This window comes from Manis pentadactyla, chromosome 3 (assembly GCF_030020395.1).
Source record: "Manis pentadactyla isolate mManPen7 chromosome 3, mManPen7.hap1, whole genome shotgun sequence".
Lineage (NCBI taxonomy): Eukaryota > Metazoa > Chordata > Mammalia > Pholidota > Manidae > Manis > Manis pentadactyla.
This window is the reverse complement of record NC_080021.1, coordinates 44,122,644-44,148,035: the sequence shown is the minus strand read 5'-3', so window position 1 is coordinate 44,148,035 and position 25,392 is coordinate 44,122,644. Positions and strand designations below refer to the sequence as shown.

At 37.6% G+C, this 25,392-nt stretch overlaps 2 protein-coding genes across 5 annotated transcripts; both read right to left on the bottom strand.

Annotated features, from left to right (window-relative positions):
* Window positions 1–1,086: 1,086 nt before the first annotated feature.
* Window positions 1,087–5,296, bottom strand: LOC118907200 (cytochrome b-c1 complex subunit 7). Its single transcript, XM_036875548.2, has 4 exons — window positions 5,175–5,296; window positions 3,251–3,322; window positions 2,013–2,179; window positions 1,087–1,360 (listed from the first exon to the last, which is right to left on the bottom strand). The coding sequence occupies exons 1-4, from the start codon at window positions 5,191–5,193 to the stop codon at window positions 1,283–1,285; spliced, it is 336 nt and encodes a 111-aa protein (XP_036731443.1). The 5' UTR covers window positions 5,194–5,296; the 3' UTR covers window positions 1,087–1,282.
* Window positions 5,297–8,514: 3,218 nt separating this feature from the next.
* On the bottom strand, window positions 8,515–25,345 carry MTERF3 (mitochondrial transcription termination factor 3). 4 transcript variants are annotated; one of them, XM_036875515.2, is made up of 8 exons: window positions 25,080–25,217; window positions 22,234–22,582; window positions 20,661–20,813; window positions 16,414–16,603; window positions 14,162–14,309; window positions 13,722–13,793; window positions 12,396–12,557; window positions 8,515–8,795 (listed from the first exon to the last, which is right to left on the bottom strand). In XM_036875515.2, exons 2-8 carry the CDS (start codon window positions 22,565–22,567, stop codon window positions 8,601–8,603), a joined length of 1,254 nt encoding a protein of 417 aa, XP_036731410.2. In that variant the 5' UTR covers window positions 22,568–22,582; window positions 25,080–25,217; the 3' UTR covers window positions 8,515–8,600. The 4 variants fall into 4 exon arrangements, with proteins under 4 accessions (XP_036731410.2, XP_057353861.1, XP_036731419.2 ...); XM_057497878.1 differs by having other exon boundaries at window positions 24,978–25,093; XM_036875524.2 differs by lacking the exon at window positions 22,234–22,582 and having other exon boundaries at window positions 25,080–25,345.
* Between the last annotated feature and the right edge of the window lie 47 nt (window positions 25,346–25,392).

The window sequence follows — 25,392 nt, the reverse complement described above, 5'->3', positions numbered from 1 at the left end:
ATGACTCAACCCATTATCAAATGGGCATCTAGGTTATTTGGACCAAGCAAAAGGAAATTGACAAGAGTGATTCAGGGTAGGTATTTCAGGTGAAAATCAAAGAGAGGCTCTTAGAGAATTTAACAAGGGTTTTAATACTTTAGCAAGAAGTTTAAAGACACTCATGGTTATGTTGTCAAATATAACTCATTTTATGGAAAAAATGTATCCAATATACTTTTTTTTAGGAAATTTAAAATAAAACGCAAGACTTATTTTCAGACTGGTTTTCCCCAGGTTAAGAGCCCAGTCAGACATTCCCTTTACACACAGCAGTGGCTTGTGGACTACCACACAGGCCGCATGCTCTACCCATTGCTTCCCTACGTGCTGCCGTTCCATACTCACTTCCACTACAGCATTTTAGAATTTAAGGGTGGGAATGATGACATTACTACATGGTTCTAATTTATATTTTAAAAGTTAGCCTATAACCTTAAACTCTTATCAATGATCAGTATCTAACCCTTATAATGTACTTTATAACAATCATTTCCAAAGTGGAAAACTCACTGGTATATGGGGGAAAAGTATCACTTACCTTTATATCTTTGCCTGTTTTTCTAATGTCAATTTTTTGTTTTCTAATTCACAATATCACAAGAGCACACACATACATAACTTATACAGACCCATATTGGGGCTGCATAATTTTAAAAAAAGGATAGGATGTAAAATCATTTACATTGGAAAGCAATGATTAAAGAAAGCAGTCTCCCAATCCTGGGAAACTAGTGGGTGAATCCTCTCTCCTCCCATCTGGTAACTTTTGAAGTCTGAAAACCAGTCTACTGGAGTGCTGTTTGTTTCAGGTAAAATACTAGCACTTGTTTCTTGCTCCATTCCATCCCAGCAAGTTAGGTCCTGAGGGGGCTTCTAAGTATCTTTTTTATCTACAAAGGCAATATAAAGGCAACTATTCTACCTGGAAGAATGTTATATCCTTCAGTAAATTAACAAGTTATCCAATCAGTGAGGAAAACTGATTAAAATGGCCTGAATGTTAGGAAGCAGTTAAACAGTAAAAAATATCTTAGAAACCGGGAATGAATTTTAACAGGTAAGTTAAATTCAGTTTTTATTCAGAATAAGGTTCAGAATTCAGAAATTCCAATAATTACAATGGACATTTGTTTGAACTTAATATACTTGTAGCCTGAATAGTTCTAAATCTGTACATTTCACATTTAACCAACTTCATAAAAATACTTTGAGGACAGCTGCAACCAGATTTCAACTACGATTATTTCTTTTCCCATTCTTCTCTCTCTTTTCTTTCCCGAATAACCTCTTTCAAATAAGGTTCAAGGTAGAATTTATCCTAAAGAATGAATAAAATAAAAATATTACATGTCACCATACATACTGATATTTCCCAGAAATTTAATAGGTCTTAAAGAACAACAAAAATCTATCAAAATTAATTATTTCCAAGTTAAGCAGATTAAGAATTGCTGACTTTTCTAAGATGTAAAAAACCACAAAGATATTGTAATAAGTTACTCTGATAGGTTATTAAAGTCTGCCAAAGAGGAAAAAATGAAAAGTCTTCAAGCTTTTGCCTAATTTAAATGTGGCTCAAGGGGTGAGGGTTTACCTCAGAGTCCTTCCTAGGAGCTAGGTCACTCACATGAGCTCACACGAATGCCAATATATTTTCATCTGAGCAGGAAACTGGGTGTACAGGGAGAACAACAATGGCCTGGGAGACAGAAGACCAGGATTCTACACCTGGATCTCTGTATTAGAGACTTGTTTATAGTTTTTGGAGCAGTCATTTCAACTCTAAGCCTCAATGTGTTTATATCTAAAATGGAGCTAATATTTGCTCTGTTCATTTCACTGGACTGTCATAAGGATATCTGATACAACTTGAAGAACTAAGTTACTAAACAAATGAATGTGTTTTTTCTGTTTTTAATACTCAATCCTTCATGGACAACACTGTTAGATACAAAAAAGCTGTGCGCTACCTCCTCATATTTTGTCCACTGCTCTTTAGGCAGGATTTGCTGCCTCATGGAAAGGTCCAGTGCTCTTTTAATGCGGAACATCCTGTCATTGTAAAGGTTCTCAGGAAGCCGCCTTATGGCTTCTTTCACATCATCATCCTCATATATTGTATCATCTCTCATTAACCCTATGATAGAAAACAGAGTTAGACTGAATATTCATCTCAAAAAGCAGGATTTTATTTTTAATGAGTAAAATATCTTTGACTTATAACTTAAGACAGGTAAAATATCAAATCAGGTATGATGGTAGGTAATTCAGTGCATTTCATACATTAATAATGGGTTAATAGATTATTTCTTAAATGGTACTATAGAGACAATATATGAGCCTTTTAAAATCCACTGCCCAAAACACATTTTACCCATTTTACCTGCAACACTTTTTAAAATATTTAAAATGTCTACCTTGTTTTTAAACATACATCAATAAACTACATCTTTATTTTCTTCCACTTTAAATCTGAATCAAGGTATTAAAGAATCTTAAGATGACAGTGTACTAAGGAACCAGTAATACTTAATGATACTTCCATTAAGCTTCAATAACAAAAGATAAAATTCATGACAAATTATAAAGTCTAAGAAAGTTCAAGAATCAGATGATTGTAAAGAAGAAGAAGTCACACTTTTTTTTATGAAAGTATCATTGACATACAATCTTATGTTCGTTTCAAATGTACAACACAGTGGTTCAACAGTTACCCACATTACCAAATCCTTACCTCCTCTACTGCAATTACTATTTATCAATGTAGAAAGATGTTACAATATTACTGACTATATTCTCCATGCTGTACTACCTTTCCTGTGACCAACTTATATTGCGGTAGTGAATTATTAGATGTCGCACATTTTTAACCTTTGAAAAATCTCTACTTTCAACGTGCATAAATGATTAAGTGGAAGAGTTAGGAGAGGGAATGTATTAATAAGAAGAATGTACTGCTACCATATTTCAAGAGCAAAAATTATTTCCACCTTAAGCATTTGAGACAATTTCATCCCTCTCTTAAAATATTAAAAAGAAAATGGATTTAACATAACAATAAAATGTGACCTAATTAAAAAATTTTCTAATGTGCACAGGCACAATTAGTTAAAGGGATTTTTCAGAACCACAAGAACTCTTGCAAAAATACTTCTGAGAAGCAGCAAAAAAAGAAAAAAAAACAGAGGAAGAAAGCACAGATACTCACCCAGCTTATTAAACCCTGCAGCATTGTAATACCACTTTCGAATACCCTCTAGCCACCGGCCTGATGCTGAAACTGATAATGTCACACTGTTAGTTGCTACAATTCACTTATACCACATAAACACATTGATAGGCAAGTAACTATGACTCTTACAGTTACATTAGAAAATGTAAACATAGGAAGGAATTTCCTTTTAAAAGCACAGACTCTATATACTGTAGATAAAAAATAAAAGTTGCTTATTTTATCTATGAGCCAGAGTAACTGCAGGTAAAAAATTGGGAAGCAAGTCATGGGAAATAAGGGTAAACTCAAAACACCTAACTTACCAAAGATCTATAGGTACAATTACTGCCACTCCAGTCTCTCAAAATCAAGAATCCATCCTTTATGCCCCCCTGCTACCATCAGAATTGAAGGGGTGGGGTATGGGAAAGGAATTCAGAGCTTTTCCAGCATTTGTAGTTTCAGAAATAGATTATAGGTAATAAGTGTAAACTCTTCTTTTCAAGGAAGTTGGGAGCTATAGGTAAAGAAGGTATTTCAGGATAGGCTGGCAGATCTAAATGGCCTTCATCTTCCAAAATTCCTATCCTACAGTGCCTTTATTTCACGCAGCTACCCTCTTTAAAACTATATGCATTTCTGGAAATATTTTCATACCATTAACCAATCATTTAAAATTAATATAGCAAAAGAAGCCCATTTTCTTCCTTGCAAGCTGCTAACTTTCCTACTCCTTAGTACATCACAATGACACAGTTTTGGTACATCTTGTAACAGGCACAATTGTTTTTAGAAAAGCAAGTACCAAAGAGTCAATTACAAACATACTTGTAAAAGACAAATAATGTGTAAATCTACTTACCAGGGTTGCGATAATGATTAATATTCACTGAACAATTATTGCTGCCAGGCACTATCCTATTTGCTTCACTCACATTACCTCGGTTTGTTTACAACACGCCTATTCATGCAGAAGAGATACAAGGCTTACAGAAGTTAGCCTATCCAAGATCAGAGCCAGCAGCGGTAGGGATGAGGCCAGGTCTATCTAGTTCCCAAGCACAGCACAGAAACAGGGTCTTCAGTATCTGTCAAATTTTAATGCCTCCATCTCCACCCCGGCAATCTGATCTTTTTAAGTAACTTTACAATTGCTGGGGGCGGGGAGAAAGGCGACAGTATTTTTAAAAAGCCAGTCCAATTTGTACCGCCGGAGAGAGGAGACTGGCAAAAGAAAAACGAAGAAGAAAAAGGCGTGCAGGGGGAAAAGGAAGTGCCTTGATGTCTACTTTGTTTTAAATATTCAGTCAATTTCTTTATTCTGTTCTATCCAATAACAAATAAGTTTGTTCTAACGCCTACAAAAATACAAATTTCTCCAAATCTACAGCCCAAGGTGGCTTTCCAGAGAAGCCAAGGTTAACGTGAAACCGCTGAAACCCTTTTTTAGCTGCCTTTAAATCCCAGTTTCGCTTTGCTTCAGTTACCTTATGAGCGTAAAAAAAAAAATACTATCTCCCGTCGCGCCGGCAGAATTTATGGATCTAATGCACATGACAGCGCTTAGCTCACAGTAAGCACTCAGTGCCTTCTGGCTTAAAGTCATCCATTAGTCATCTCCCTGTGCCCTTGAACTGTTCTAAGGCCGAGGGGAAAGACTGCCGAGCACGGGGAGCTGGAACACCAGGGCTGCCCGAGCCACTCCGGGCACCTTCACCCAACAGCAGGTCTACGCCCCAGGCCTCTAGGCGAGAAGCGGTAAGGAAAACGGGTCCTCTCGGCGGCGCTGGGGCCGCCACCTCCTCTTACGCCGCAAACCTGGCCACTCAGAGAGAGCGAGAAAGAGGAGCAAGTAGCTGAGAGAGTAAAAGGTTGAGAGCACCGGCGAGACCAGCCAGACAAGCCACCAGCCACTTACCAGCAGGCCTGCTTGCCATTTTGACCCCAGGCGGACGCACGACCTACTAGGTAAGTCCCAGAAGACATTCTGGGTCCAGTGCGCAAGCGCTTACGTCATGTCCGGAGGCTAGGGAGGATGCTGGCGCAGGCGCAGTTCTGGCGGCCGACGCAACTGCCGGTTATTAGTCTCCGCAGGGGTCGCCCCGATGGAGCAGGCTGGGTATTTTGTGCTCTGGGATTTAAGAAGCATTCCCCGTGATGTGATAGGAAGAACGGTAGGCAAGGGATTAGGCCACCGGTCTTTAGCCTGGGTTCTATTACTGACGAGCTATGAGAGCTTGAGCAGTATTAATTGCGCCCTTTGTGCCAAACAGACCGCTAAGCGTTTTACAAGCATGTTGTCATTTAACTCTCAATCTGTAAGGTAAGTATTATGATTATCTCCATAGTAGAGAGGAGGACACTGGGGCTTTGAAAGGTTGGATAAATTATCTGAGGGCATACAGCTAGGAAGAATCCGGATGCATCATCCATAATCTGAGAAATGAAATAAAACTTTGGGATTCCTTCATCACAGGGCATATACTACACTACTAATCCAGGAAACTGTGGCCTTCAGTTTTTCTAGTTGAAGATCTGTATCAAGCTATTTTAGTGGAAGGCAAGTTAAAAAAAAAAAAAGACTTTTAAATGTTAAGTCAAAAATGAATAGCAGGATTTGCATGCAATTTTAAATAAAACACAAGTACACTTTTAAGGTCTCAGCCCCAACGAGTTAAGTATAAGGCGTTAAAATCTGGGGACAGAAGACAATTAGAGTAGTTAGAATGACCCATAACTCATTCAGCTCCTGGTGAACTTGTCGGTACTGTGTTGGTCAGCTCAGGCTGCCATAACAAAATACTACAAACTGAGCATCTTAAAAAATAAATAAATTTTCTCAGTTTGGGAGGCTAGAAGCAAAAATCAAGGTGCCAGCATGGCCAGGTTCAGGTGAGCTGGTTTCTGTGGCTTGTACAGGGTTGCCTTCTCAGTGTGTCATCACACACATGGGGGGCAGTGAGCAAATTCTTTTGTATCTCCTGTCTTAAAAGGACACTAATTCCATCAAGAGAGCCCCACCCTTACTACCTCATCTAAACCAAATTATCTCCCAAAGGTCCCATCATCAAATACCATCACACTAGGATGTAGTATTCAACATGAATTTTGGAGGGACACAATTCAGTCCATACCAATCCACCATATTTTTGTTTTCTTTGATTTTGAGCTGAAACCTGGGACTATATGGAACTCCACCTCATTGTAAATTCAAAGGTTAGATTTAGTGGTCTTAGTTATGTTGTACTTCTGGTGCTTTCTCCCTTTTTCTTCTCTGTGTCACCACAACTTCTCATATTTCTCCTGAATGCAGCACTAAAAACTGGTGAATGGATGCTTCTAGTAGCCAATATGAAGTCTGAAAGATGTGAAAAAATGCAATACATTTGTACAGTGACAATATTGCTTTACAAGAAGTAAATTCTGCTCCTTTCCTCCTTACACTTTCAATCTCTCCCTACTGGTTATAGGGTGGAGGCAGCAAGTGAAGACCTTGTCAAGGGATTAGATAACCAGGAAAGTCACAAAATCCAGCTCTTAGGAGCATTAAGCCTAGAGAGCCTGAGTTTGCTGGTAAGTCATTAGTGATGATTGAAAAATTACTTTTGGTTTACCTCCTGGCACATGGTAGGATTGCACTTATCTGCCTTCTTAAAACTAGGCATGCCATGGGAAGTTCTGGCCTAGAAAAATCTTGAGATTTTCAAAGCAATTCTCCACAATCTTTCCCCCTTCCATTGACTACACTCCAGACATGGTGGAGGCTCCATCAATTTCTGTTACTGAAGATGTGGAACAGAACCTTTTTAGTCTCAAGTTGACATGTATGAGATTTTTAAAAGTTCCATGTTTTTAAATCATTTGAGGTCTGTTCACTATACAGCACAGATAGCTTATTCAGCCTGATAATGAGTTGAATAAAGGCAAAATGAGGTTCTGGGCCAGTCAGGGTGGTTCTATGCTTTGTCTTCTGCTGTATTTTCTCCTTGTTTGCCGTTTATTGATCTCACCCTACCACTTCTTGAAGGCACTATCTATGCCACACTCACCACTGTATTCTAGGAACTCAAATGTCTGTTGAGTAAACGAATAAAATAAGTAACAGGAAGACCACTATTCTCAGCCTTAACCAATTAAAAATTTAGTTTCTCCTGAGGTTTCAGAACATCCAGCATACCACAAACCCTGGTGCTTAACAAACTACCCCCAAAGCTAGGGGTTTAAAACACTTTATAATTCTCCCAATTCTGAATTCACCTGGGTGGTTCTGCTCTATGTGGTACCTACTGAGGCTAGAATATCCAAGATAGCTTCTTGGGTATTTGTCTGTGCTTCCATGGTACAGCTGAGGTTTGGCCAGGCCCCCCTCTCCTTCCCCTACAGTAGTCAGCAGGCCTCTATATGGTTGCTCAGAGTTCTAAGAGGACAAGCCCCAATGTGCAAGTACGTCATCAATACTCCACGTGATAATGTCCCATCGACCAATTCACACTGGCCCAGAGTCAGTGTGGAAGTGCAAATACCAGGCATGGTTCACCGGGAATGCTACCAGTGTTAACAGTCTACCCATCCTAAGTGATCCTGAAGCAGGTAACTGAAGTAATGATGCCTCATTTTAAAAGTAAGAATCAAACTCAGAGGTTAAATCATTTGCCCAGGATTATATGTCTAAATGATAAATGTGGGGGAAAGGGAGGTGGGGGAAAGTATCAATTCATGCTATAGATTTTTGCATAGTGGCAGTAAGGCGAAGGTTTGTAATGGCCTTTTACCATTTCTTATTGCTCTCTACTTAACTTCAAACTTTCCTTGCTATCCTTTTTCTTTTCCTGATTCTTAGTAGCCAACTGTGGGCAATTTTGAATATCTATACTCAGGAAGATGACGATGTAGATAATCCAAAATGGAATGTGTTTTGTAGCATCTAAATGAGCAACAGATATTTGGTGAAAAATAATAATAGTATGCTCCAGAAACCCCTAATATTTCAAAGAAAACAAAGATGTCTTGTGATGAAACCACTTTGAGACCTGTCAATACAGGAGGAAAATCTGTTCTCATATTCACTAGAATGAAAACATGCCAGCCTATAGGAAATTGACTCTCTTTCTTTAAGCTTGCTGTATTTTTAGTTCTCTCCTTCCTGAGAAGATGGAAAGATCTACCATAAGGATGAAAGACTTACCATAAGTACCCACATTTACATGAAAGATCTACCATAAGCACCCACACTTATAATATCAAGAAATTGTTTCCAATATTGAGGGGGCATTTATTTAAAAATATATTCATTCATTCATATATACATTCATTTTAATTATTACATCTTAATATGCATCAAAAACTAGACAGTTTTTAAGAACTTTTCAAAGTCTTGTACAGAGGCTTTGGCAATCTCTTCACAAAATATTTCATCAGGTATAGATACCAGTCTGTCCAAAGAGATGTAGTTAGGTTTTGCTGGGTCATACTGTGCTCTTCCTAAATAGGTCAGAAACAAATGTCTTTCTTTCACTTTAAACAACCTTGTATTAAATACCTAAAAAAGAAAAAAAATATTTAAAAAACACTCTGTACTGGAAAATGATCAAAATATTTGGCTAAAAATTTTAATAGGCTAACACTTATGAAGTATTGACCACATGCCCACTATGATAAATGCCACAGGGTTTAAACTGTAGTAAGTAATTATCATTAAAAAGGGACTAGATTAACAAACAGAAAAATTATAAAATAACCAAGGACTACATTGTAGGTAAAGAACACTGACTAATCCAGAGAGATAGAAGAGATGTTATAAAAGTAAATGCTTAGGTCCCACCCTGGAACTACTTTGAGAGTGGGGCTCACGAGTCTTTTGGACGATTGTGATACCTGCCAAGTTTGAGAACAAAAGGGAGTAAGATCTATGACGTCAAAACATTTATAAGATTTTATCTGTGAACTTCCTAGTATTATTATTATTTTTAAAATTCCTGTGGCTCCCTTTCTGTGACTAACATCAAAACGAAATGAACCTGGCCTCTAGGGAAGCAAGTAGGGAAAGTAAGTCTTGCCCGCATCAGGGTTAAAACTCCTAACTAAGGAGTACAGCAAGTGGCTGCAACTTCACAAAGCAATCAGAAGCAGGGTAGGTCCCTACAGCCAGCCCTTATAGCCAGCTGCAAGAAAGAATGGAGAATTGGGAAATCTGGCCACACTTGATTATTAAACCAAGAAGCAGAAGAGAGATCCATGAGGCTCCCTGGCAAGGCCCAAACGAACCACATGCTGCTTTACGTCTCGGGTTCTTCTCTTGGCTATATTTCACATACACTAGGGACACTGGACATGGCACATAACCTCAAGAGTCTTATGTTCACGTGGAAACAAAATAAGAGATCATTTAGAGAGGACATTATGAAAAACAATTGTTGAAAACTAAAACTCTTTGAGAATGGCAGCCAAAAATATAGTGTGCCAACTCAACATGGGATTGGCTTGCTTTGAGGACACCTTTTTCTTTCTCTGCAAGAACATATCAAATACTGTTCTGCCTTCATTTTGGTAACTAAATTCCCGCTACCACATTATTACTGCTCATAAAGATGTGAGGAGCTTTTAGATGTATTTCTTTAGAAGTATGACTCCTATGCAGTGACTCCTGGCTTACAAAATGATCATACAACAGACAAAACCACAAATGACTGAAGGTCCCAAGCTATTAATTTCCTAAATATAATAACACTTTTGGCCATTTATACAGCTTATGACAAGAAATCTTCCAAAGGATCAAGGTGACTTCATTATCAGAGACTTGTGTGATCTTTCAAGTCCGAAAAGCCACAGTTCAGACTGAGTTATAATTTCCTTTGTTTTATTTTTTTTCCTTGGTTCTTGACCATCAGGAGCCACTCTGCAATTGTCAGAAAAAGTTTATCTAATTAGTGATCCATTAAATTCCCAGGGATTTAAAAACAAAGACCCCTGGGACTGAGAATTACCTATCCCCTCTTGTCCTGAGGTGGACTCCTGCTCTGCCTTCACAGGAACCAACAGTGGGAGAAGAGAAACATGGTTTTAGGGGATCCTGAATATTACCTCTTCCCTTATTTCTTCATGTTCATTCCCCTAACTGCTTTTGTTATTCTTTCCCTTCCATGGTTGCTGCTTTGAAGTTACTAAATTAACCATAGTTATTAAGTTACCATTGTTTCCCCATTGTTAATCACTGATAAAATATATGTCCTAACCATAACTGTTACTTGCACAAGAAACCTTGTTTCACACCACTAAGTTTTTAAAGCACCAGCCAAAACCTTAAAGTCTCTATCACTTCCCTGGCAGCCCTACTGTCGGTTATTTTATTTTTTATTACTGAGGTTTTTATTTTATTTTTTAACATTACTAGCCAGTCCCTAAAAATCTGAGAATCCCAATATGGAAGCCACAGTTCTACAACTGGGCTTCCCAGAACCTAGGTTTTGAAGTGGTTAAAATTTCTGTTTTTGAACAAGTGATTTTGATAGTTTCCTCCTCTTAGAAAGTTTCTGTCCATCTCTGAGACCCTACTCATTCTAAAGACAACTCAGATGTCACTTCTTAAAGTGGCAGCATTTCCTAATTAAGAGCATGGGATTTTAAACTTGACTGCCACACCTCTAATCCTAGCTCTACCCCATTACCTAGGTAACCTTGGACAAACTACTCAATCTCTGTATGCTTACTTTCTTCATTTATAAAACAGGGATAATAGTACCACCTAACTCACAGGTTGTTGTAAGGATTAAATGAATGAATTATAGAAGTAAAGCAGCAAAGACAGCTGGCACATAGCAGGCACTCAATAGGTGTTATTATTTCTATGATTTTCCTACTTCTTCTACAATAACTCTAAGACATCTGGTTAAGACTTTTAATATTATGTAAGCAATTACATTTTTAAAACTTGTCTTCCACACTAGATTACAAGTTTCACAAGAATAAAGACCATGTCTCATTGATTTTTGTATCCCCCAATCAGATTCTCTTATCAGGCTCTATTATCACTGAATTACCTACCAACCCAGGGGAAAGCTAACTGCCATTGCTTTTTTGTTGAAGATTACAACTATTCTATAGCCAATTTTGTACCACTACAGGCTTCTAATAATTTTCATAATGAACATATATGTATATAAAAAAGAAACCTTCTCTATGAAGGGCCCATTCATAGAGAAGTATGATGATAAATAAACATTGTTACTGGTGAAGGAACTGTACCACAGTCAATCTAGTTCTGAGAGTTAATATTAAAGTTGTATTTCATCTGCCTATCTTTATATTAAGAAGAGATGTAGCAAACAGAGTAAGATAATTACTTGAATGAAATTTATTTCTCCAGAGAATACTTTCTGAGTGTCTACTCACATGGCAAAAAGGAAAGAAGGATGACTTTGATGAAATTTATCACTCATTTGTTCAAAAAGTCTTTATCTAGTGCCTATTAATTGGCCCAGTATGGTTCCAGCACTGGGAATTCAGCAGAGTATAAATCAGACAAGATCTCTACTTTCAAGGAGTTAACATTCTTACAAAGAAGAAGATAATGTCACTCACTAGGTTAAAGAACAGGAAAGTTTGATTAGTTTAGAATGGAATTACAGCTTTGCAGGGATGGCAAACTGGAACTGTTTAATATTTTGGTAGTAGATCATCACAATGTAGCTTATTAACTAATGGATTTATACAGACTGTGAATAAAAAGTACATGTAGATGAAAGGACCTTTAAGGGAAGTGATTTCAAATTGAAATGGAGAAAAATACGATAGAATATGTTAGATCCTAAAAGGCAGAACAAGAGTAGGTAAAAACTACAGGGAAATATATTCATCACTTCTCTCTCCTCTGGAGATGCACGTGTGTATGCTTGAAGTTGTGAACTTTTCACAAGTGATCTCTCTACTATGTCTGCTATAGACATAGCAGAGAGATGCTATTCTTTTTACCCAAAAAGAAACATGAAACATGACATTAATACAATTCTTGGAACTACATTGCATTTGGTCCAATTTCACAAACAGTAAGGAATTTTCACATGCAAACAGTACCATGCCCCTAGAAGCAGCTCTGGATGAAGGGCATTGTCCACTACGACAGACAGAGGTGTGCACTCATTACCTGCGGGAACCTGACAATGATGTGGTGGGGAATGTTCATCACATTATGAACATAGTCGAAAGTCTCAGTAAGTTTCTTTTTATTTGCAGTTAACATCTTGGGGATTTTGGTGATCATATCTTGAATTTCATTATGTTTAAAACCTAGCTCAAGACGATATACCTAAAAGAAAATAGAGTTGCTATGAATCGTGAATAGAAATAGTTATTTTGGTAATATGCTGGAGGGCACAATGATTCTTTTAAAATATAAAATAAGGACATTAAAATCTGGAGTCAACTATAGCAATGCCCTCAAGAGTTCATAACTTCGTGCTTCTGGGGTAACCTGAATTTCAAACTCCTCTCCTGAGAATGAGCTACTCACAGCATGCTGCTCATCATGGAGATCACCAGAAAGAGCTTTCAGTTATGAGATAGATAACGGTGGACATAGGAAGTCTGTTCGGGCTATCTGTATAGGCCCTACAACATGCAAGCCAGAACAAACGATGGATTTTCAAGTGTTTTTTAAGCCTCTGTTCCCAAGCACTCTCTCCTACACGTTATCTGGAAAAACTACATGTCAAAATCCCAGATAGACATGATAAAACTAAAAACCCAAATGTGGGCCAGGTCCTCTGTGTGCATTCCTCTATGCTTCCCCACCAATCCACTCTGCAAGTGGGACCCCTTGCAACCTGAGAGCAAGGACTACCTCCCCAGCACAGAGTATGGGCAGGGACTCAAAACAAATTTCTCCAACTGAATGTGACATACTTTAAGCACCTCAGAAAATAGGCCTTACAGAGTAATTTCAAATACTACTATAGTTTCATATTCTAATTAGTCAGCTGACCTTGGCTCTATCCTATTCTCTCGGAAGAAGGATAGCAGAGAGTGTCTGACATGTCTGTGATAGAACTACAGCTGGCAATCAGCACAGGTTCTAAGAACAGCAATGTGCTGCCTATTATTTTCTTCACAGAAGTCTTTGTAATCCAGCCTTTATCACTCCTCTCCCACCTAGGTGACACAGACACAGACTCTCATACTGAGCAACAGAAGGTTTGATTCCAGGTTCCACCCCGACACCTAAGTTATTAATCCAGGATTACAGGTATCAGTGTCTGCAAGGTGATTTACTATGTCACACCTGGTCAACATGTGAAATATTTGCTAAAATAAATCACTTGATATTTATTAAATTATTTCCTCTGTCCACCTTTTTAGAAATAACTTTTAAAAATCTAGTTTTAAGATGACAGTAGCAAAATCTACCCTCCTCAGAGGACTTAAAACACATACAGAAAGATGCTGATTTCTCAAAAGCTTTAAGTCATCCTACCTTTATATTTTCTTTCACAGGCTCCAGACTTCCAGTTAGTAGCCTTGGGAGACGAACTATCAAATCTCTGGTCTATGGTTATAAAAATAATCTATTATTACTATATATGTATATTGAACTATTTTGGAAAATAAGACATTACTAGGAATATAAAACTTAAATTTTAAATGTGACCCAGTCAGAGAAATGCTAGGAACCACAGAAACAGATAAACTCAATACTGTTTGAGGAATAAACAAGTACTGAACATAAAACTCAAGGAAACCTACTTGATGGAATATTATATGATATATGTTTAACTAACAGGGTAATTCCTTCTTGTGCAAAAATACCTGGCATTTATAGAATTCATATGGGCCAGGCATCTGTTATAAACACCAAATCTAACAGTATATCGATGTATCTGACATGGAAATACACAAATTCTCCCCTTTATTTACCTTTTTCACACTAAGTTCAAGTTCTTTCTGAAAAAATCCCAGTCTATTATCCAATCTCTCCACTGAAAAACTCAGTAAAAATGGTGCATTTCTGACCATCTGTGCAATATCGGCCTTACTGAAATTTTTTGACAGTAGATAAGCCACTCTAGAGAAACAGACAAAATACATATACATACGATAAACATTTACTAAACATACTAAAGTCATGCAACTAAACATTTACTAGTGTCATTCTACTTTCCAAAGTAACATGTTTTTAAAAAGGCTCCCAACAAAGGATCAATATCTGATTAAAACTTTATCAAAACTGTTGTCTACACTGTGATTATTTTTCCAATAAAAAATTAAGATACAAGACTGAGCCCAAAACAATTTTTAATGCAGATAATTCATTTGAAAATTCTTATACACAACTAGCTTTTTGTACATATGAAATTTTCTTCATTCAAAACAAGTATGTGAAGTCAGTGCTATCATAGAAATTCTATAAAATAAGACTCCTGTACATACCAGAGCCAGAAGATAAGCTCAATTAAATAAAGATTATTATACCCTTGTCTCATCCAGTAGAAGCTTATTTTTTCATTGTATATCCTTTTAAATACAGGTGGTAAATTACTTATTAAATAATTCCAAGTAATTTTTAAAAATGCTCCACAATTTAACTTGACAGCCAGGTTTAGGAACCACTAAACTATACCATCAGTGTGAGAATATTTCTTAGTTCTTGAACAAGTGACTTAAGCTCCCTTTAAGCTTAGATTTCTTCTTAGAATTAACAGTAGGGAGACAGTATGGTGTAGGAGCCAGTACTGTGGAGTGAGATTAAGTGTGCTTGAATCATAGTTCTGCCACTTATACTAGCTGTGTAATCTTGGGCAAACTGTTAACCTGTCTGTGCCTCACCTGCAAAATGGACATATTAATAATAATGGGGGAGTGGGCAGCCTCTGAAATGGCCCACAATTATCCCCACCTCCTGGTATGCACCCTTCTTTGGAATAAATCTTGAGCAACAGGGCAAATTAATTTTTGAATGGGGAGGGAATCTGTGTTCCAGTCAGGAGGAGTGAAGCTGAATATGTCAGACTGAGTTTCCTACAATCATTCTTTCTCTCCCTTGTATTGTAATAACTTGTCTATATTTTACCAGACTGTAAGTCCTATGAAGGGAGAGGGCATGTCTGTCTTACATGGTTCATGCCTTGCATACATAAAAAGGACTGAAATTGTTCAGCGTAAGGAATGTAGTTTATGTTTTGTTTTTCCTAATTCAGAGAGAAGGCATTAGACTCTGATTGCTCAAGGAACCAGAAAGCTCTGTGAAATGAAATGAGGCTCAACATCAGTATGAGAATAGTCTAGGGGGAGAAGACTAGAGGCTGACCAGATAGGAAATTGTTGCAGTAACATTCGTGTGAAATGATGGGACTCAAGGTAAAGTATTACAAGTGAAGATTAAAAGAAATGCACTGACTGATTTGAGAGAGAGAAAAATAGAACTGATAGGTTCTGATATTTTAGATGTGGATGCCAAAAGAAGAGAGGCCAAAGTTCTACCAATATTTCTGATCTGGACAACAGGGTGAACAGTGCTCCCATTCAGTAAATCTGTAGGAAGAAATGATTTAGGTGAGAGGTGGGGGTGACGACAAATTCACAATGTGAACAGAGGTAAAGGGACTCTGTCTTGTTCTCTGTCATGTTCCCAATGCCTTGCAGGATTCTTATTTCACAGATCAATACTATCTTACTGAATTGATTCTCACAGTTTCAATAAATTCTTTGACTGCTTGAATGAAGTACAAAGACTTTTATGGAAGTGCTATTTAGAGAAGAAAAAAAGGAACCATAATAGTCAGCTTATGGAAAAGATTAAGCAAATCAAACAGTAATTTGCCAAGAAAATGTCAATGTCTATTATCAAAAATTGGCCAGAAAAAAACAGAAGTTCTGGCTTTCATAACTTAAAGTGCATTCTCAGATAATTTTGCCATTTGTAAACGGATTTTTTAAAAACTTATTCCAGTTTCGGAAGAGAAACAGTTAAGTACTGACTCAGCAGTAAGTTGGAAACATAAGTAATGAATAGTTGAATAAAGTAACTGTTTTGGATATGTAATTTTCATCAAGGACTGCCCGTAACAAAAACCAGTAACATTCATGTTCATAATCTCAACAAATCCTTGTGTAGCTGAGACTTGAAAAAACAATTTATTCATTATGTGAAAATTATTTTGAAACCCTACCTAGTCTTCAGATTTTCCAGGTCTTCAGAGAAAATAGCATGGTTTTTAGTCAGATATGTTCCCAGTTGGTTATCCTCTATACCCAAATCTTTAAGGAACAGGAGTATTTGCTTAATATCTTTTTCAAAATCCAGCCTCAGAAGGAGATTGGCAGCATCTGGATGTTTTTCTATCTTGGAGAGATCCACTCCTATAATAAATTACAAACACTGAAGATAATTGCTTAGCTTAGTCATTAAACTTCATACCTAGAAATATAAGAAATTACTGATGGAGATCAACAACCTAGACAAAGGAGAACTGAGATAGGCCAATAGAAACTTTTAAATATTTTACTGCAGAAATAAAAATAAATTAAAATTAAAATGCAGTGCTTATTTCAAAGCCATGTATAGAGGAAAACAGTACATTTGGGGCTAAATTTCCATCCCAAACAAATTCACTAAGTCATACTGACCTGGGATCATCATCTTTATCTATGATTCCCTAAATAATGATTGAAGGATGCTTCTGAGTCCCTAATGCTCTCCATAGTGATTGCTTATGGAAATTCTGCAGGGTAACAAACCCTATGAACAAATTGTTACTTTCTTTGGAGTTTATCATTTCTTTAGTTATAAGCATTGTTTTAAAAATATACCTATGATCCCCTCCACAGGGAGAATAAAAGTGGCCCTATGTCTTACTCACTGTAATCGCCAAATCTTTAGTATGGAGACAAATACCCTGAACAAGCTCAAGAAATGTCTACGAGAGAAAGAGCAAACACACACAGCCCTCAAGAACACAACAAAGCAGAAAGTATACAGCCTTTAACCTTCAGTACCCTTATAATCTTAGGTAACCTAAGTAAGTGAGGCAAGGGACAGGAGAGACAGAAGGGGAAGAAAGCAAGTTATTACTTTAAAGTATTCTCTGGTTATGGATATAATTAGATGTCAACATTAATTAGGCAGGGAATCAAAGTAACCTAGAATCCAAAAATTCTCATTAAAACTGATCATTTTATTCACTTAGTTTTTCCTTTAATCTGGTTTAAAAAATTTAATTAAGCCTGCACAGGAAAGGCCTACTCTTTACCTTTAGAATAAACACATGGAGATAATGTAAAACCTTAAGTTTAGATTTAAATTTTATATTCTTAGAAATATTTCTTCAGGTTAAAAATAACTCTCAAGTTGTTTTCTAGATGCAACTTCACAATCTTAACATAAAAGCAATGAAATAAAAAAGTCTTTCTATAATGGTATCCACAACCAGAAAAATAAATCATAATTTGATATATTATTAGATCCAAATATAATTCTAAACCTAAGTTTCTTGTATTATTGACATAAGATGGTCATGAACAGAAAAACAGATTACATAAACACACACAGAATAAAGACTAGAAGATCCAGGATGAACTAGAAATTTAGCATACATTAATAATGGCATTTCAAATCAATGGAGTAAGATGGACTATTCATTAAAATATAATGGGACCACTAGCTATACATTAGAAAAATAAGAATTCCTTCTATATCTGATTTTAAAAAAACTTCAGATAGATTAAGAACATAAATGTATACCAACTCTAAAACTACCAAGAGAAAACACAAATTTAAAAAATAGTATTAAGTTTGACCACATAAAAATATAGAACCTACTTATGGCTTTCTGTAATATAAGTATTTGCATAAAAAAAGGTACGGAAAGCTACTTAACAAGTTGGTGACAGTGGTTACCTTTGGAGAGTGGAATTGGAGAAGTAGAGAAAGTAGGAGTTCTTGTAGTATTTGCACTTTTAACAAGTAGATGTAATTGTTTTGTGATTTAAAACTAAAATTAATAGAAAAATAAATTACTGGATGGATGAATAAACAAGACAGAAACTAGTCTTCAAAATCTGTGTTAACTGTGGGAAGGGATGCTTTAAATATAATAGAAAGGGTTCAGACTTCAAATTTAACTCTGCTGTCAGCAGAAGTCATCTAGGCCTACTCACAATTGCATTAACTTGAAAAAATAGCCACTGAATACTTATGAACCAGACACTTCCAGTAGGCTCTGGGATTTAAAAAAGTGAATACATGATTCTAACTTCTAGGTGACCACAGTTTAAGTTGGCTTTATCCACTCAGCAACTACAAATATTACCACTGTATTCAGTTACGGTTATACATATTTAGTGTATTATGAAGGGTCTGGTAGGAAACAGAAATTGCCCTAGAAAGTTTAAATGAAAAGAACTTTAAAGAAGGGACTCTGTACAGTGGTATGAGCAGAGTTAGGGAACAAACAAAGGCACCCCTAGTGCTAAAGGGACAGGGAGGAAAAAGTATTACCCAAATGCAGAGGGAGCTGGAAGCCATTAAGAAAGGGCTGCTCAGCAGGAGCCGTTGTCCTGGAGCAAGGCAGTTACAGGACCCAAAGCAGGGAGGGAACAGGGAAAAAAATACTCGCATCTGCCCTTTCCCTCCTTCTGAAATTGCCTCCCACGGGCTGAAACCCCAGAAGCCAGCTGGCAAAGGAGGCCTAGCACACAGAGGTTAGCCTACAGGTATAGAGAACAGGCAGAGGAAGGCAGAAAACAGACCTGAGAAGCAGAGAAGAACCAGAACACGTGGGTACTCAAAACTCCCATTTACCAATGCAGTCATGGTTCCTCTAAGGTAATGTCATTTAAGTTACTTTTAAGGTGTGCTAGAGATCAATAGCTGAAACATATTCCAGAGCTCTAAGTAGACTGTTAATTCTTTAAATGTAGGGACCTCATTCTATGTTCATCTTGTATTACTCACAGCACCTAGCATAACGCTGGGAGAGCTGTTCCAAAGGAAGGTGACTGGCTCTCCTGCTTGCAACAGATGTCACCTTTCTTTCTCCTCTGAACCCACAGAACACTTTATATCTTTTGTGTGGGACGTACCACTACCTTTCATCTTTGCATTCCAGTTGTTTCTATATATGTGCATTCAGATGCTTCTGAAGACTTGAAGCTTCTTGAGAACAAAGGCTATATCATATACAATCAGATAACTTGCACAGGGACAGGGGAGTAAATACTTATAATGTTATTACTGCTAGGGTTGAAGTGAGCAGGGGAGATGTGAGAGCCCAGAGAGGACATTTAGAAGTTACTTGGACTTGAGTTAAGTTCTCCAATTGTCAGAGCTGGCCAAGCAAAAGGGGGAAAGTGGCAAGCAGCGAAGCTGGAAAGGTACACAGCAACCAGACCACAAACTTTTGATGCCACAGAAAGGCTTGGAAGGATTTCAAGAAGGTCACTGACTTACTCAGGTCTGCATTTTAGAAAGAGCACTAACATTAGAGACATCAGGACAATATTGATTATAACAAACCCATCAAGTTAGGAAGCAACTGACTTTTCATAAAAAATGACTTAAACTAAGGCAGTGACTGAAGAATCATGGAGGCAGATGGATTTGAGACAGAATGCTGTGTCTCTCAATCTCCTAGGAGAAAGGCTCATCATCTGGGAAAAATCATGTAAGAGAAATGCCAAACCCAGAGATACTGGGAAAAGTAGATTTCAATAAGGTGCCAGACTAAAAACAAAAGAACCAGAAAGTTTGCAGAGAGATTCTTTGGCTGCCTTCAGCTATCCAGATCCAAGTGCACCCTACCAGTCCAAAAGCTAAGATAGTTATAGAGTAGGCCTAGAGAGAAACCATCCAAATCAGGGGGATAGTGGGCTCCCGGAGGAAGGCCCATGGTGTGGGAAAATTTAGCCCTAGGAACAAAGAAAACTAATCAAGTGAAAAACAAGACAATTATTAACTATGGAAAATCAAAAAGTTATACAGGAAGAAAAACAATCACAATACACTTCCTGGATAGCAGTAAGCAATACAGTTACATTACAAATAATGTAATCGTTGATGGTTTATCTAAAAATTGTTAATATAACTGTATTGGGAGAATTAAAAAAAAGAGAAAAGTATGTGTGTACATACAAGAGAACCACTAATGTCTAAAACTGATAAACCAAGCAACAGCACTACAACAATTACATAACATTTAGAAATCAAATACAAATCCCCTCTGGGGAAAGGGATGCAAGGACAGGAAGGATGGAGCAGGGAGAATGATTCTTCACTAGAAGCCTTTTCACATTATTTGACTTTTGTTCATCTGCATGTACTACTCTGGTAAAGATTAAAAATGTTAACTTAAACAAAGTAAGGCAAAAAAAAAATAATAAAGGTACACTCAAGAAGTACCTGTAGGTTACTCAGACTTACCTAGAAGCACTAATTTCTGCAGATTCTCAGAATGATCCACATAGTCTCGAAGTGTGAATGAAGCTGGGGGCAATAGAGGGTCTGCAACAATCTGGACAGCTTCCTCCTCGGAAATCGGTTGTAATGGAGACAATGGGGGCAAATCGTCCAGTTCTTTGAAGACAGTTATGTGGAAAGAGAGAAGCAAGTTAGCTCTCCAATCTGTATACTTAGAGCTATTTCTACAAAGACAAGCAATGTCTTCCCTAGATTGCTTCTTTGTAAATCTTGGGGTCATCTCGGAATGAAACATCTAAGAAGTCCAAAGAATTTCTACCTTCTAAGAGGTAAGGTTAAGACTAATTTAGACTGATCACTTTCTGTTACTCAAATAAGAAATTAGTTGGTAAATTTCTATTCCAAAAGGAGGAAGTCCTGTACAAAATTCCTTTCCTTTTCTTCTTTTAATCAACAGCTAAGAACACTAAAGATGAACTCACCTTCAAGTACATTTTTGGGAAAGAGATTGACTCTGCCAAGGCTTGTTAACTTAGCCAAAAGAATGACATATTCTACCAGCCTGAATTGTATGGATTAAAGCCATCACATCCTAAAATATCTTTGTTTCGATCCAATCCCCTCTCCTCCAAGTTATTCTCAAATATGTCATTAAGAGGACTTCTATGATTCTGTTTCTACTACCTGTAGTCTTCTGCTAAGGACATGATCCCCTATAGTAGACTTGATTCTACGGTTTGGGTTTGTTCAAATCAAACACAATATGGAAGATGCTGGCAACTGTAACCTACCTTAAGCTAAGGAGTAAGTATTACGATTTGTTTCCCCTAGTTTTTGCCTCTGAACACCACCCTTTCTCACTTTTTATAGCTAGCTTTTCCTGTCTCCCCCACACTCCCCTATACATATTGACTTCCTTCCTTTTATGGTCTGCTTAACCTAAAATTATCTCACTTGCTGTGAAATATTTCTTGCATAGGAATATTCCTAGAATAGGAAGCATAAGAGGGAGAGGATTAAAAAGTGACACAGGGAGGACAGTGACTGTAATGGGGTATGTGGTGAGGACTTGATAATGGGGGGAATCTAGTAACTACAATGTTGATCATGTGATTGTATATTAATGATACAAAAAAAAAGTGACACAGGGAGCTTTTTGGGGTGTTCTATTTGTTGTTCTTTTATTTGTTGATTGCAGTGCATGTTACACACTACGTGTATATGTCAAATTCATAACTACCTAAAAAAGATGAATTATACTTAGGACAAATTATACCCTAATAAACTTTACTACCACCATTCTCAAAAAAAAAAGTTTTTAAGAATCTAAATAATAAAATACTTAGAAAGTAAATGTTACATATAGAGTTGTAAAATAATCTTATACATATTATTCTACAAACTTTTTTCTTAATAAAATAAAGGTATAATACAAGTAAACAAATAGTATTGGCACTGTTCTTTTTCTTGCCTGGTACAAAGTATGACTTGAAATGGGCTAACAGAATGTAAACAGGTAACCTATTCACACTACCAAAGTGGGGCAAAGGGGACTTTTCTGAAAGTTCAGAATTACCTTCTAGAGAAAGCTCAGAATCAAAGCTGGATATATTTTGTGTCTTCTGTGACTGCTCATTCACAGAAGGAAGCAGAGTGCTTTGGGCAGAATTAACTTCTTGCTTCCTTGAGTTGGTAAACTGGGAATTATTCCATAAGGACGAAGTCCTATAAGTCTTCAATCCCCACTGGAGAAAGCAATCCTCAGAGGACATTTGAGGTTGGGCAGAAAAGCCATGTAACAGTGTTTTTCCTGGTCTTTGAAAACATTTTCCAAGTTGTGCACCAGTAATAAAGCTACTCAATTTAATTGAGTTAAACCATCTGGGTATCTGGTGGGCTGGCAGGGCCATTTTTCTTAAAGCAGCCTATGAAGGAAATACACAACCATCAAAAAAAGAGAAACTTACTTTACTTAAATGTTTAAATCAGTATTCAAACAACAAAAAGATAAACTGGAAATATTTTTTTAATTAAAAGGTGTTTAATAATTTTAGATGATTAAAGCAGTCAAATGTTTCTTAAGCACAGGAAAAGCCAAAAACAAGATAGCCTCAGCTACAAACCCAAAGACAGAATTTCTGAGCTGGAAAAAAAAAAAGATATTCTTTACAATTCAAAAATGAATAGCAAAATTACTGGTATAAAACATTTAAAACAAAAAAAATCTGTAAATGTTCAAATTAGTCAAACCCAATAACCTTCATTAATATAATATTTAACAAAAATAAGGTGATGCAGTAAGTGTTCTTGAAATTTGGTTTGAAGGACATTTAAGAGGCAGATTGCTGATCAAAATAACACTGAACTACTCAAATACATTTGATGCATATATATTAGTCACAAAATAAAGAACAGGAAGAAGTCTACTGTGTCTTAAATGAATCATCAAAATATTGTCATTTCCATCTAGAAGGTTGTTTCTGGCTTCATCCTCAGGGCTGAACACTGTTAATTGGTTCACAGAGAAAGCTGTTCTTAAAAGAGAATTGAACAAAACCAATTTTGTCAAATTCTGTTTGACCGCAGGAAAAAAGAAAAGCCTTCAAAAGAGAAAGGTCAAAACTAGCAAGCAAAGTGAAGTGAGGGAAATACATAAGCAACCAGCAATGAATACATGTATATTTTGACTGAAATAGAAGTTGCTTTTAAGAAGATTTTTATCTGGAAACGCTGTCACTTCTTTAAGCTCCAGGTATATGAATGAATTTTATATTTAGCCAGCCTAATTAGAAAGGTAAATCTGATGCATATACTTTTACATTAAATAAGTGAATCCATAAAAATCATGGCATGGAGTCCAGCATATGGAAAAATAGTTAACAAATGTCAGCCATTATTATTATTATTATTATTGATTACACAACCAAATATACATGAATTCTTCTCAATTAACTGTTGCATACAACTTTTTGATTTACTTTTGCACATAAGGGAACTCAGCTTATTTTATGCTTTAAATAAGACTAAATCATTGAAGTTTAGGGAAGTTTCCTGAAAGAGATTTATAAAAATTAAAATCTCATTATCATCTCAACTGATTTTAGAAAGGAAGTAAGTATTCATGATAGCTTTGTGGAATATGTGATTTCTGTTAATTTTGGTAGGAAATGGGCTTCCACATCTGTCAAGTTTTTCCTCAAACCTACAGCATTCATTCTCTACACAACAAAGTCAGAAGGGTGATAACTGGGAGCCAATTACTCAGTTACGCTACTTTGACAAGGCTGTTTCTTGTGATGATTTAGCACAATGGCCCATGATGGAAGCTCAATAACCATTCTTTAAGCAACATTTTTAAAGGTTACTGAGTACAATAAAATGATTCTTTGTTTTGACTTTAAGTTTGTCAAAGCTTTAAAATGTTTTGACTTTTAAGTTCATCAAAGCATTTTGCCCTCTTTCAAAACAAACTTTTGAAATCTTATTCACTCTGAAGCCTTTCCAGGCTCAAATACTCCTCCAACATCGGGCAGATTAGTTTTTGAATCCCACGTTCATTAAAAGACCGTTAAGCATACAACTAATGATTATACTTCTATTTACAGGCGCACAATCTTCTCTACATCATTTCATGACTGTGTATACCTCTTAACAATTGATTAATTGTTCGTTCCCGAAGAGCTGGGCTGCATCTCATCTCCAGATCCACCCTCCCAGTGACTACTCCCCGTTAGTCCAGAGGCCAGCACGGAACCAGTGTTTGCTGGATGGCAATGAATCATTTGCAACTACAGCTAATCCATTTGCCTACACCGTACTCAAGAGCAGGTAAGGCATTTGCAGATGTGTACAAAAGCCATGCACAGGGTTAACAGTAAGCTTTCTTACACGACTCTTAACAGGTAAAGGTAAAAAGAATTTTTCTTAAAGCATTAGAGAGCTTAGAGAATTAAGTCCATAAACATATCATATACGAGTTCTCAACTGTATGCCTTGACCTGTACTCGCTGGGAATAGGAACTGCCACTGAAATACTGGTTTTCGAAGGTTCAAGATTTCTACCTCTGTAAGGCTACCAACCACCGGAAGTGAAAGGGAGGGTGGGAGGACGGCTCCGTGCTACGGGGCTCCTGAGCCGCGTTAGCAAGTCCGCTCAGCTCCCCACACCCAACTTCCGCAGGAAGCCGGCTGACAAGCCGGCCGCCTTCCGCATCCTCCGCAAAGTGCGCTAATAAACAGCACGGTGTCTTTTTTTGCCTCGTCAGTCAGGGAAGAGCCAAGCAAAACAGAACACATCATTCCCGGTAGGGCCGCAAATACCTAACAGCCATGAGGCCCCGGAGCGCGGCCGATCACTGGTGGGCCCGGACACAAGCCCCAGGAGGAAGCGCGCCCCCCGCGCTCCGGCGCCTCCGGCTTTACCTGAGGCGAGGCCCGTGCTTCGTGGGTTGTGTTGCGGGGGCTGCCAGGCTGGCGAGGCCGCCTGTACGGCCCCGCGCCACCTCCCGCCCGCTAGCGCAACCAGGTCCGCAGGCTGGCGCCGCTGCGCGCCTGGGCCCACGTGGACTGCGCCGGAGTAGGCGAGTCCATCTTCGAGGCTGTGCGGGGGGATCGGGCGGTGTTCGAGGGTAAGAGCCGGCCGGGGGCCGCAACGTCCCTTCTCCCGCGCGCCACTTCCCATAGGCCTCGTTCGCTGAGAGTCCGGAGACACAACGAGTCCACAGAAACGCCTCTT